This window comes from Hyperolius riggenbachi, chromosome 4, assembly GCF_040937935.1.
Source record: "Hyperolius riggenbachi isolate aHypRig1 chromosome 4, aHypRig1.pri, whole genome shotgun sequence".
Taxonomy (NCBI): domain Eukaryota; kingdom Metazoa; phylum Chordata; class Amphibia; order Anura; family Hyperoliidae; genus Hyperolius; species Hyperolius riggenbachi.
The window spans coordinates 65,242,967-65,256,520 of record NC_090649.1 but is presented as its reverse complement, the minus strand read 5'-3'; the positions used below and the strand labels follow the sequence as shown (position 1 = coordinate 65,256,520).

The 13,554-nt window shown below is 48.4% G+C and overlaps 1 protein-coding gene across 1 annotated transcript in view; it reads right to left on the bottom strand.

Annotated features, from left to right (window-relative positions):
* LOC137570373 (cytochrome P450 2K1-like) overlaps window positions 1-13,554 on the bottom strand; it is a 78,517-nt gene that overhangs the window by 27,794 nt on the left and 37,169 nt on the right. Inside the window, exon 6 of the mRNA XM_068279036.1 lies at window positions 12,083-12,224. Within this exon, the coding sequence (XP_068135137.1) occupies window positions 12,083-12,224 (142 nt within the window). The remainder of the gene's footprint in view (window positions 1-12,082; window positions 12,225-13,554) is intronic.

Genomic DNA, 13,554 nt, shown 5'->3' with positions numbered 1-13,554 from the left:
ATGCGCTTGTGCACGCTTTAGTGCGCGTTTCTGTGCGTTGCGCTGCGCTTCTTTAAAGCACATTTTGCTTATTGTAGCAGTAGCAGTTGTCAATAAAACTTTGTTTTTCTATGTAAATGTATTTTTTTCTCCAATGGGGGTAAAAAAACGCATGCACTTCTATGCGCTTGTACGCGCTTCTATGCGCTAAAAAAGCGCACCCATTCACTTGCATTGATGTGCGCTTTCCAGGTCAATGCACAGAAATGCATGCAACCCTACGTTTTTGTAACGCTGCTCAGCGCAGCACATAGATGTGAACCAGCTACATTAGTTACATAGGAAAATAAACACCTTGCTGATCGCACAGGGCAGTGCGCTGTAAAAAGCGCATAGAAACGTCCCTGATGTGAACGAGGCCTAAGGGTTAGAAAAAGTGAGGGGAGCCAACACCCACCAAATACATGCCAGGGCAATGCCAGGTCATCAGCTGGTGCATATATATATATATATATATATATATATATATATATATATATATATATATATATATATATACATATATATATATATATATATATATATATACATATATATATACTATATATATATACTGTACATATGATACACAGTGGCTTGCAAAAGTATTCGGCCCCATTGAAGTTTTCCACATTTTGTCATATTACTGCCACAGACATAGTTACCGTATTTTTCGGACTATAAGACGCACTTTTTCTCCCCCAAAAGTGGGGGGAAAAAGTCACTGTGTCTTATAGTCCGAATGTGGCTGTTTTACCAATCTGGGGGCTTCAATTCTTTGTGATGTAGTAATGTCCGCGGTGGTAAGGCAGCAGCAGCGCGATGCTAAGTGTTTCTGATTCACACCCACTTAAAGAATACCGGTACTTGACCTGGCTGTAATCCTGGCGTGGGGAGGCAGCTGAATCAGCGCGATCCACGTGTTTTCTAAGCGGCATAGCAGCAGCCGCTGTGATGATCTGAAATGCTGCTCCTGGCTGGGATCTTCTAGTCTGATCAGTCTGATCAGCGCGACCCCGCAGATGAGGACAGTACATCTTCAGCCGCTATAGCGGCAGAGTCCTCATAGGCTTCCGTACTGTATTGTTTACTGGTGTCATCACATGACCCAGCGCACGTGCGCCATGGGTCATGAAAGAGCGCCAGTAAACAATACAGTATGGAAGCCTATGAGGACTCTGCCGCTATAGCGGCTGAAGATGTACTGTCCTTCTCTGCGGGGTCGCGCTGATCAGACTAGAAGATCCCAGCCAGGAGCAGCATTTCAGATCATCACAGCAGCTGCTGCTATGCCGCTTAGAAAACACGTGGATCGCACTGATTCAGCTGCCTCCCCACCGCGGACGCCAAGATTACAGCCAGGTCAAGTATTCTTTAAGTGGGTGTGAATAGTGTTGCTCAAATACCCCTTTTCAAAATTCGAGTTAGGTCGAATTCGAATAGTAAATTATTCGAGATCAGTCGAATATTCGAGTCGAATAATTTTTACTATTCGATTCGACCTCGGAATTCGAGCTCACTATTCGAGTCGGTATTCGAGCTCATTATTCGAGCTGACTATTCGAAATGGCCTTAAATAGCTTCCAACACTTGTTTTGAGGGTGAATGATGCAAGAAACCTCTTTTTTTCCAAGTAACAACAGCAAGTGATTATGTGGGGATGTTCCTTTAAAAAAAAAAGTTGAAAAGAGAAGTTGTGTCCAGAAATTTGTTCAGTACTGTATATACTTCTTCTTCTTCTTCTTTATCTTCTATATCTTCTTCTTCTTCTTCTTCTTCTTCTTCTTCTTCTTCTTCTTCTTCTTCTTCTTCTTCTATATCTTCTTCTTCTATATCTTCTTCTTCTATATATTCTTCTATATCTTCTTCTTCTTTTATATTGTCTTCTTCTTCTTCTTCTTCATCTTCTTCATCATCATCTTCTTCTTCTTCATCTTCTTTTTCTTCATCTTCTTCATCTTCTTCTTCATCTTCTTCATCTTCTTCTTCATCTTCTTCATCTTCTTCATCTTCTTCGTCTTCTTCTTCTTCATCTTCTTCATCTTCAACTTCTTCATCTTCTTCTTCTTCTTCATCTTCTTCATCTTCTTCATCTTCTTCTTCTTCTTCTTCTTCATCTTCTTCATCTTCAACTTCTTCATCTTCTTCTTCTTCTTCATCTTCTTCATCTTCTTCATCTTCTTCTTCATCTTCTTCTTCTTCATCATCATCTTCTTCTTCTTCATCTTCTTCATCTTCATCTTCTTCATCTTCTTCATCTTCTTCTTCTTCTTCTTCATCTTCTTCTTCTTCTTCATCATCTTCTTCTTCTTCATCTTCTTCATCTTCTTCATCTTCATCTTCTTCATCTTCTTCATCTTCTTCTTCTTCATCATCTTCATCTTCTTCTTCATCTTCTTCTTCTTCATCATCTTCATCTTCTTCTTCTTCATCTTCTTCTTCTTCATCTTCATCTTCTTCATCTTCTTCATCTTCATCTTCTTCATCTTCTTCATCTTCTTCATCTTCTTCTTCTTCATCTTCATCTTCTTCTCCTTCTTCTTCTTCTTCATCTTCTTCTTCTTCATCTTCTTCTTCTTCATCTTCTTCATCTTCTTCTATATCGTCTTCTTCTTCACTTATTTCTCTTTTCAATTTTTTTTTTTAAAGAAATGCAGCTATTTTTGAGCGTAACAAATAGCTGGTGGTGCACGCATGTTGGAAGCGCCATTGTATGTGCTCCCTGGCAGTGGAAACACACAGACAGCAGGAGGTAAATTCAGCAGCAGGAGGAGGAGGATGAGTGTGTGGCAGCAGGCAGTCAATGAGGCAGGCAGCGTGACATAATAGCCCTGGTACCTAGCGGTGATACCAGGGCTGTAAATAAACACAGCAGGCAGGAGGTCCCAGACAGCGGTCGTGTAGCCCACATTGTGTCCAATACACAACTGGGACAACACAGTTTTCAACCCGGCACCTCAGAAAAATTAAACCTTTTTTTTTTTTTTTTTTATGGTTTTTTGGTTTTGTTTGTAAAACAAATTACACAGATATATAGCTATTGTTTGACGTAATAGCTGGTGGCAGAGTGGCAGCAGAAGGTAAATCTGTGTACCCTGGCAGTGGGAAACACAGACAGACAGCAGAAGGGCAGTACACAGCAGCCCACTGTAGGTGTAAAATGTGTGGCTGCAGGCGACGTAATAGTCAAAGTGAACCAGGCTGGCTTAGTGAGCAGGAGCCAGGAGGTGGTAAAGGGTGGTAAGGCACATTAACGATGGTTCTTAGCCAGTTCATGTCCCCCTCTCGCCGACAACAGGGGCCAGGAACTCGCCTTCCACCCACGCCTGGTTCATCTTGAGAAACGTCAGTCTGTCCACAGACTTGTGAGACAGACGTGAGCGTTTCTCGGTGACCACACCACCAGCTGCACTGAAGCAGCGCTCGGACAGCACGCTGGAAGGGGGGCAGGACAGCACTTCCAGGGCGTACTGCGCCAGCTCGCTCCAGATCTCCAGGCGCTTGACCCAATACTCCATGGGATCAACAGGGGCATCGCTGTCAAGCCCGCTGTAGGACCCCATGTAGTCAGCCACCATGCGGGTCAGGCGCTGGCTGTGACCGGTGGAGGATGCTGCTGCATGCACCTCCTCTCTAGTCACTGCTGCCGGAGCCTCTACAGTCCTGTAGAGCTCGTGGCTGAGAGACAGCAGGTCTGTGGGGCGCTTGCTGCTGGATGCAGGCACCTGCTGCTGCCTCTGTGCTGGCTGCTGGACAGTGGGTGTGGAAGGCTGGGGGAAGGCTTCCTCCAATCGCTCAACAAGGGCCTGCTGCAAGCTCCTTATTTGTTGCGCTGGGTCTCCTCCTGCAGGCGGCAGGAACTGGCTCAACTTCCCCTTGAGGCGTGGGTCCAACATCATGCTGATCCAGATGTCCTCCCTCTGCTTCATCTGGATCACCCTGGGGTCCTTGCGCAGGCACGCCAGCATGTGCGCTGCCATTGGGAAGAGGCGGGCCACGTGTGCTGGCACATCGACGGCAGTGCTGTCCTCCTCATCCTCCTCCTCTGCCGCCTCATCCTCTCTCCACCCCCGCACCAACTCAGCTGCACTGTGCTGCTCCCCCTCATCAGCAGCAAGGTCAGGGACCTCCACCAAGTCCTCCTCCTCCTCCCCCTCAGAGGTGGACTGTGCAGCTGCTTGCCGCTCCTGCTGGTCCAAGGCTGCCGCTCCCTGTTCCAGCAAAGCATCGAGGGCCCTGTTCAGCAGACAAACCAGGGGCACCCACTCGCAGACCATAGCATGGTCCTGCTCACCATGTTAGTGGCCTGCAGAAAGGGAGCCAGCACTAAGCACACCTGCTGCATGTGCCTCCAGTCATCATCAGGGACGATGGACGGGATGTTGCTGGTCTTGTCCCTTCTCTGAGCGGCGGAAACAGTGGCCAGGGCAAGGTACTGGTTGACAGCGTGCTTCTGTTCAACCAGACGCTCCAACATCGCCAGGGTGGAGTTCCAGCGAGTCGGAACGTCAAGGATCAGCCGATGGCGTGGCAGATCCAGCTCCTTTTGCACGTCTTCCAGGCTCGCACAGGCTGCAGCTGAGCGCCGGAAGTGACGCACAACGTTCCTTGCCGTTTCCAGCAGTTCGCCCATCCCCTGGTAGGTGCGCAAGAACTTCTGCACTACCAGGTTTAGCACGTGGGCAAGACAGGGGATGTGGGTCAGGTTTCCCCTGTCTATTGCGGCAACCAGATTGGCCCCATTGTCGGCCACCACCTCTCCGACTCTGAGGCCTCTGGGGGTCAGCCAAATCCTCTCCTGCTCCTGGAGTTTGGCCAACACATGGGTTGCCGTCAGCTTGGTCTTCCCAAGGCTGACCAAGTGCAGCAGCGCTTGGCAGTGGCGGGCCTTCACGCTGCTGCTGAGGCGGGGGGTTTGGCCAGGTGTGCCGGAGGATGGCAGAGGATCGGAGGAACCTGCTGCAGTTCCCCTGAGCCTGCGGGGTGGCACCACCCACTGTGTTGCTGCTGCTGCTGTGCCCGCTGCTGCTCTCCCATCCTCACCCCCTTCCACCAAGCTGACCCAGTGGACAGTGAAGGACAGGTAGCGGCCTGTCCCGAAGCGGCTGCTCCAGGAGTCCATGGTGACGTGGACCCTTTCACCAACCGCGTGCTCCAGCCCTCGCTCCACATTGGCCATCACAAAGCGGTGCAGTGCAGGAATGGCCTTGCGGGAGAAAAAGTGTCTGCTGGGGAGCTGCCAGTCTGGGGCTGCGCAAGCAAGCAGCGCACGAATGTCGCTCCCCTCCTGCACGAGCGTGTACGGCAGGAGTTGGGAGCACATGGCCCGTGCCAGCAAGCCGTTCAGCTGCCGCACGCGACGGCTGCTGGGAGGCAGAGCCCTAACCACCCCCTGGAAGGACTCGCTCAAAAGGCTCTGGCGTGGCCTTTTGCTGGCACGGGAATCAGTAGACACAGCGGAGGAGGCCACTGAGGACTGGCTGCCAGAACAGGCCTCAGTGTCGGCGGCAGGAGTTGCAGAGGGGGGAGGAGCAGTGCGTTTCCGCACTCCTGCTGGTGCTGCTGGAGGAGCAGGAGGGCGGGTGGCTGCTGTTGCTGCTGCTGCTGAAGGCTGTGCAGTGATGGGTGTGGTGCCACTGCCAGCACCAGATGCCTTCAGCCTCTGGAACTCCTGATGCTGGTGGAAATGTTTCGCAGCAAGGTGGTTGATGAGCGAGCTGGTGCAGAACTTTAAGGGGTCTGCACCTCTGCTCAACTTCCGCTGACAGTGGTTGCAAGTGGCGTACTTGCTGTACACTGTGGGCATGGTGAAAAAGCGCCAGATTGGTGACAGAAACATCCCCCTATGGCATGGAAGCGCTGCTGCCTGTCTCCCTGTGGTGGTTGGGGGGGGGGGGGGCTTGGGGGGCTTGGGTGCGGCTGGTGGTGGTACTGGCAGATGCTGCTGCTGCTGCTGCTGAGCCTGAGACACCAGCAGGCTGTGGGACCTGCCTACTGCTTCTGCCAATGCTTGCAATGATGCGCCTCCTTGCAAGGCCCACAAGAGCATCCTCCTCCTCCTCCTCTGAGCTGCTGAGGACGACATCCCCTGGAGGTGGTGGCACCCAGTCTCTGTCTGTCACCGGGTCATCAACATCCTCCCCCTCCTGAAACATGTCCTGCTGGGATGAGGACCCCCCAAACTCCTTTCCTGATGCATGGATGGGCTGCTTGACTGTCGCCACAGTCTTGCTGTCCAATCCCTCATCCCCCAAAGTGCCCATCAGCATCTCCTCCTCAAGATCGCCAACAACAGCAGACAATTTACTCATGATGCCTGGGGTCAAAAGACTGCTGAATGACAGGTCGGCGAGTGACGGTGAACTGGCCTCCTCCCCAGACCCTGCTGGGCGGCTGCTGCGAACAGGGGTGGTGGTGGTGGTGGTGAGGGTGGAGGCCTCAGATGCAGAGCTGATGGCGGGCTGCTCATCCTCCGTCATGAGTTGCACCACAGTGTCTGCATGCTTTTCCTCAATGGGACGTTTCCGACCCGGCTGGAGGAAAATCGGAGCAGGTGCTACACGCTGCTGCTGCTGTGTCTCTGCAGCGTGAGTTGCAGATGCTCCTGCTGGGCGGCGCCCAAGGCGTCCACGGCCAGTGGCTATGGGAGGAATGTTAGCCACTGACGCTGCTGCTGCGGAACTGTGCATGGTGGCGCGCCCGCGCCCGCGGCTTGCCACAATGCTGCTCCCTCTCCTCCTGATTCCCTTGCTGCCCTTCCCCTTGCCCAAACCGCGCTGGCTGCCACTTCCAGACATCTTCGATGTTTTGGGCGTATAGACAAAAGTTTTTTAAAAGGGCGGGTGAAAAGTGGGGTACTTTAATGGAGTGGGTTGGTGGGTGAGGTGACTGAGTGAGTGTCCCTAGTACAGTAAGTAAGTAGTAACAGTCAGGAAGTACAACTAGCAGTTACAATAATCAGTAGTAATCACAAGTAAATTTAGTGTGTGTACACTACAGACAGTGAGTGCACGCACGCGCAAACACGCGCAGGAGCTAGCCTATGAACAGTGACTGAGTGAGTGTCCCTAGTACAGTAAGTAAGTAAGTAGTAACAGTCAGTAAGTACAACTAACTAATTACAATAATCAATCAGTTATCAGAAGGAAATAGAGTGTGTGTAGTGTGTACACAGACAGTGAGTGCACACACGCAGGAGCTAGTAGCCTATGAACAGTGACTGAGTGTCCTAGACTTCTAGTACAGTAAGTAGTAACAGTAAGTACAACTAACTAATTACAATAATCAATCAGTTATCAGAAGGAAATAGAGTGTGTGTAGTGTGTACACAGACAGTGAGTGCACACACGCAGGAGCTAGTAGCCTATGAACAGTGACTGAGTGTCCTAGACTCCTAGTACAGTAAGTAGTAACAGTAAGTAAAACTAACTAATTACAATAATCAATCAGTTATCAGAAGGAAATAGAGTGTGTGTAGTGTGTACACAGACAGTGAGTGCACACACGCAGGAGCTAGTAGCCTATGAACAGTGACTGAGTGTCCTAGACTCCTAGTACAGTAAGTAGTAACAGTAAGTACAACTAACTAATTACAATAATCAATCAGTTATCAGAAGGAAATAGAGTGTGTGTAGTGTGTACACAGACAGTGAGTGCACACACGCAGGAGCTAGTAGCCTATGAACAGTGACTGAGTGCCCTAGACTCCTAGTACAGTAAGTAGTAACAGTGAGTACAACTAACTAATTACAATATTCAATTACAATAATCAATCAGTTATCAGAACTTGGAAATAGAGTGTGTGTAGTGTGTACACAGACAGTGAGTGCACACACGCAGGAGCAGCTAGTAGCCTATGAACAGTGACAGTGAGTGTCCTAGTACAGTTACAGTATATAACTACAATACTAATACAATCAGTAGTAAAGGACAGCAGAAATACTGGTATAGAATAGAGAGAAATAAACAGGACAGGAGGACAGCTGCCCAGTGCCCACACAGGCAGGCCCTGAGGCCTAAAGCTGTAAGCCTGCAGCAGCTGGCCTGTCTCTATGTAACACAAAAGCTACTAACTAAAATACAATGTCTAACTAACTAACAACAATATAGGTGTGTACAATATAGGTGTGTATAGGAGGTGTATGTGAGCAAAAACGCTAGGTAAATGACCACAATAAAGCTCTTGCTAAGCCAAAGCACAAAGGAGCAACTCTCTCTCTATGCAAGTCTCAGGCAAGGACGGAGAAACGTAACATGGCGGCCGCTATTTATAGGGTAGGGGCTGGCCAGGGTCCCCCTCTGTGATTGGCTGCCGTCAGAGGGCCTGGGAGCCCTCTGATTGGCTCTAAGGACATCAATCTGGGCTATGACGCTATTCGAGCTCGGTACCGAGCTCGAATAGCGCCGTTTGCTCGAATAGCTCGAATAGTGAATGGGCTATTCGAGTGTACGCGAATAGCCCATTCGAATAGCTACAACTATTCGGAGCTCGAATACCGAGCTCGAATAGCTGGAAAAGAGCTCGAATATTCGAGCTACTCGAATATTCGAGCTCTGCTGAGCACCACTGGGTGTGAATCAGAAACACTTAGCATTGTGCTGCTGCTGCCTTACCACCGTGGACATCACTACAGCACAGGAGCCAGCATTTCTGATCATCACAGCGACAGCTGCTATGCCGCTTAGTAAACACTCGGATCACGCTGATTGGTTGATGCAGGGAGCAGTTGTGGCAGGGATGAAGAGTCACTGAGCGTGAGGGGCTCTAGACACCTAACCACCTATGTGGGTGGTCACAACGCAGCTCCGCTTTACAACCATCGGAGAGAAGCCCCACATGCAGCAACACTGACACAGGCTCACTCTTCCCAGAGGTAGAGACACTGATCTGCCAGGAGGACACCTGCTGAGCATCTTTGCAGATCACCAGGATACCTGCAGGACTAGGAAAATACCCATAGCCTATGTCCCTGGCTGGAGAGGGACAAAGCACTTCCACTGACTGATAAGGGCAAGTCAGCAACACCCTGAGGTGAGATTACTCCACGGAGAAGCTTGCCAGCATTGCTTTGAGAGTGTGCTCTCTCCCATTTTGTTTCATCCCCTCCCCCACCCTGTGTTAATAGAATTTTACCACTTATAGTGGCACACACAGAGCAGCACCAGGGACCTTCAACTATCCACCATTTACTTACTACCATCCATCCAGATTGCTCCTCCTATGGTTCTAGGAGTATCATATACTTTACAGTATATTGGATACCTTGTTCTACTACTCCTGGACTATGGACACACCTAGGCTCAGTATTCTTTTTTTTCCCCTGGTTTTTGCCCCCTAAACCTAGGTGCGTCTTATAGTCCGGAGCGTCTTATAGTCCGAAAAATACGGTACATAGTTACATAGTTACATAGTTATTTTGGTTGAAAAAAGACATACGTCCATCAAGTTCAACCAGTACAAAGAACAACTCCAGCCTGCTCCCTCACATATCCCTGTTGATCCAGAGGAAGGCGAAAAAACCCTTACAAGGCATGGTCCAATTAGCCCCAAAAGGGAAAAATTCCTTCCCGACTCCAGATGGCAATCAGATAAAATCCCTAGATCAACATCATTAAGCATTACCTAGTAATTGTAGCCATGGATGTCTTTCAACGCAAGGAAAGCATCTAAGCCCCCTTTAAATGCAGGTATAGAGTTTGCCATAACGACTTCCTGTGGCAATGCATTCCACATCTTAATCACTCTTACTGTAAAGAACCCTTTCCTAAATAAATGGCTAAAACGTTTTTCCTCCATGCGCAGATCATGTCCTCTAGTCCTTTGAGAAGGCCTAGGGACAAAAAGCTCATCCGCCAAGCTATTATATTGCCCTCTGATGTATTTATACATGTTAATTAGATCCCCTCTAAGGCGTCTTTTCTCTAGACTAAATAAACTCAGTTTATCTAACCTTTCTTGGTAAGTGAGACCTTCCATCCCACGTATCAATTTTGTAGCTCGTCTCTGCACCTGCTCTAAAACTGCAATATCTTTTTTGTAATGTGGTGCACAGAACTGAATTCCATATTCCAGATGTGGTCTTACTAGAGAGTTAAACAGGGGCAATATTATGCTAGCATCTCGAGTTTTGATTTCCCTTTTAATGCATCCCAAAAGTTTGTTAGCTTTAGCTGCAGCGGCTTGGCATTGAGTATGATTATTTAACTTGTTGCCGATGAGTACACCTGAGTCCTTCTCCAAGTTTGATGTCCCCAACTGTATCCCATTTATTTTGTATGGTGCTTGACCATTGGTATGACCAAAATGCATGACTTTACATTTTTCAACATTGAATTTCATCTGCCATTTATGTGCCCATATAGCCATCCTATCCAGATCCTATCCAGATCATGCATCAATTGTATTGGAATTCCACGTGAAAGACCAATACAAAATGGTGTACACGTGAGAAGTGGAATAAAAATCATACATTATTCCAAACATGCTTTACAAATAAATAACTGCAAAGTGGGGCGTGCGTAATTATTCATCCCCCCTTGGTCTGAGTGCAGTCAGTTGCCCATAGACATTGCCTGATGAGTGCTAATGACTAAATAGAGTGCAACTGTGTGTAATCTAATGTCAGTACAAATACAACTGCTCTGTGACGGCCTCCGAGGTTGTCTAAGAGAATATTGGGAGCAACAACACCATGAAGTCCAAAGAACACACAAGACAGGTCAGGGATAAAATTATTGAGAAATTTAAAGCAGGCTTAGGCTACAAAAAGATTTGCAAAGCCTTGAACATCCCACGGAGCACTGTTCAAGCAATCATTCAGAAATGGAAGGAGTATGGCACAACTGTACACCTACCAAGACAAGGCCGTCCACCTAAACTCACAGGCCGAACAAGGAGAGCACTGATCAGAAATGCAGTCAAGAGGCCCATGGTGACTCTGGACGAGCTGCAGAGATCTACAGCTCAGATGGGGGAATCTGTCCATAGGAAAACTATTAGTCGTGCACTGCACAAAGTTGGTCTTTATGGAAGAGTGGCAAGAAGAAAGCCATTGGTAACAGAAAAGCATAAGAAGTCCCATTTGCAGTTTGCCACAAGCCATGTGGGGGACACAGCAAACATGCGGAAGAAGGTGCTCTAGTCAAATGAGACCAAAATTGAACTTTTTGGCCAAAATGCAAAGCGCTATGTGTGGCAGAAAACTAACACTGTACATCACTCTGAACACACCATCCCCACTGTCAAATATGGTGGTGGCAGCATCATGCTCTTGGGGTGCTTCTCTTCAGCAGGGACAGGTAGGCTGGTCAGAGTTGATGGGAAGATCAGGGATGAGCAGAAACTACGCCAGTGCGAATTTACGCATTGTAGTTTTCATCTACGCATCGTAGTTCGTAGGTGAAGTTGCAGATCTACGCAGAAGTACCGCTACGCGTAGCTTATGCTTACTATGCGTATTTAACATGTGTATTGCGTAGTGAACTACGTATGCATTACTCACGTCTATTTTTCCGCGTACAATTGTATGCTTACAAATTTACGCAATCGGAAAGGGGAATGTACTCATAGAAGAGTTCCCGGATTAGGCAGCTAAAGAGGAATTAAGGCGTAAAATTTTCTGCATACAGGCATAAGCATACACTACGCTTCGCACTACGCGTAATTGCGTATTTTAATGCGTATTCTACGAAATGCATACGAAGCGAATATTTGATTTCGAATCTGTAGTTTGGCGAAGCGTAATTGCGTAAAACTACGCGTAGTTCCAGCGTAGCGAAGTTGGCTAACTACGACCATCCCTGGGGAAGATGAATGGAGCCAAATACAGGGCAATCTTGGAAGAAAACCTCTTGGAGTCTGCAAAAGACTTGAGACTGGGGCGGAGGTTCACCTTCCAGCAGGACAACAACCCTAAACATATCCATGTGTTAGAATGGCCCAGTCAAAGTCCAGATCTAAATCCATTCGGGAATCTGTGGCAAGATCTGAAAACCTAATATGACCATTCTTTATCATTCTTCAAGTTTGTCATCATTTTTAACATTAGGAATTATAATGTCTTACTTTGTATATCCGGGTATTTCTGCATTAAAAGGATGCCCCATCGCAGAGTGGTGGAGCTGGTCTCTGTCCCAGCAGTGAAAAGGTCAACCACCAACGCAATCAGGTTATGGTTGTGGAAATATAGAGTAGATTCTGGCTTCCCCTGCACACCAGGAGGACAAGGAATATTAATTATGCAATGGCAAACTTACATAATAATAATTATCCTGTAAAACAGTCCTGATTTACTGAGATTCGTTTTTGTGTTCAGTTTCCTCAAGGAACAGCCTGCAACAACATACACTAGAGTAGGCCACAAATTCTGACAGTGACCCGGGAAGGTGAGCTGAGATAAGAAACATAGCACAGCTGGGGTAGGAAACGTAGCTTATGGAAGTGTTCCTGCTTGACGAATTATGGTACTTTCACACTATGCCCCCTTGTGTTGTGTTGCACATCCTGAAAAATAGATGTTAGAAAGTGCGTGTAAGCAGTGCAAAGCAACACATGCTTCACTGCAACTGTAATCATGCACGCCATCTGGGGAACGCAGAGGAGGATTCCCAATATTCTGTTAACCTGCCTGGCGTTCTGATTCCCGCGGAACGTTTTTTGCAAAAAATTTTTTAAATGTATCATGTAGCTAGCCTAGCGCTAGCTACAAGATTCCCCCCTCCCTGCAGCGTCCCTCCCACCCCTCCGATCACCGCCGGCGCAATCACCCGTCCGGAAATCCCGTTCTGAACGGGATTTCTCAGGAGGACTTCCCCCGTCGCCATGGTGACGATCGTCGTGACGTCATTGACGTCATGACGTCACAGGGAGTCCCGATCCACCCCTCAGCGCTGCCTGGCACTTATTGGCCAGGCAGCGCACGGGGTCTGGGTGGGGGAGGCTGCATCGCGGCGGATCGGCGGTGGGGGGCGGCGATCAGGTGTAACACGCAGTCTGTAGACTGTTAGTGGGCCTTGAAGACAAGGTTGGGGAACACTGTGTTAAGAGATCAATGGTGGCACAGTTAAAGATGCTTTTCCTTGGCTTGCCATAGTATGACTGCTGCCGACACCCATGCCCTCCCCTCTGCCAACAACCACGACACCCCTGCAGGCACCCAAAGCATCCACAGCACCCTGACTTGACACCTGCCACCCCATCTCACACATGCCCCTGTTGACTTACTCGGGAACCCCGTCAAAGCATCTTTGAATTTATCACTGGGGTTTTCCATTGGTTAATACACTAACCAATCACAATGGGGTCCCTTAAAATGGAGGTATCCCATTGGCAAGTGTAATAATGAATAGAAAAGCCCAGTAGCAAATTCAAAGATGCTTTTGCTAGGGTTTCCCAGTAAATAAGCAATGGAGTGTCAGCATGAGCACAGGTATCGACAGTATGGTGGTTTGGTGTGCATTAGGGAGGAAGGCGGGTGTCAGGCCAGGATGCTGTGGGTGCTGGCAGGGGCATTGTTCATGTTGGTGGGGGTGAGCAGG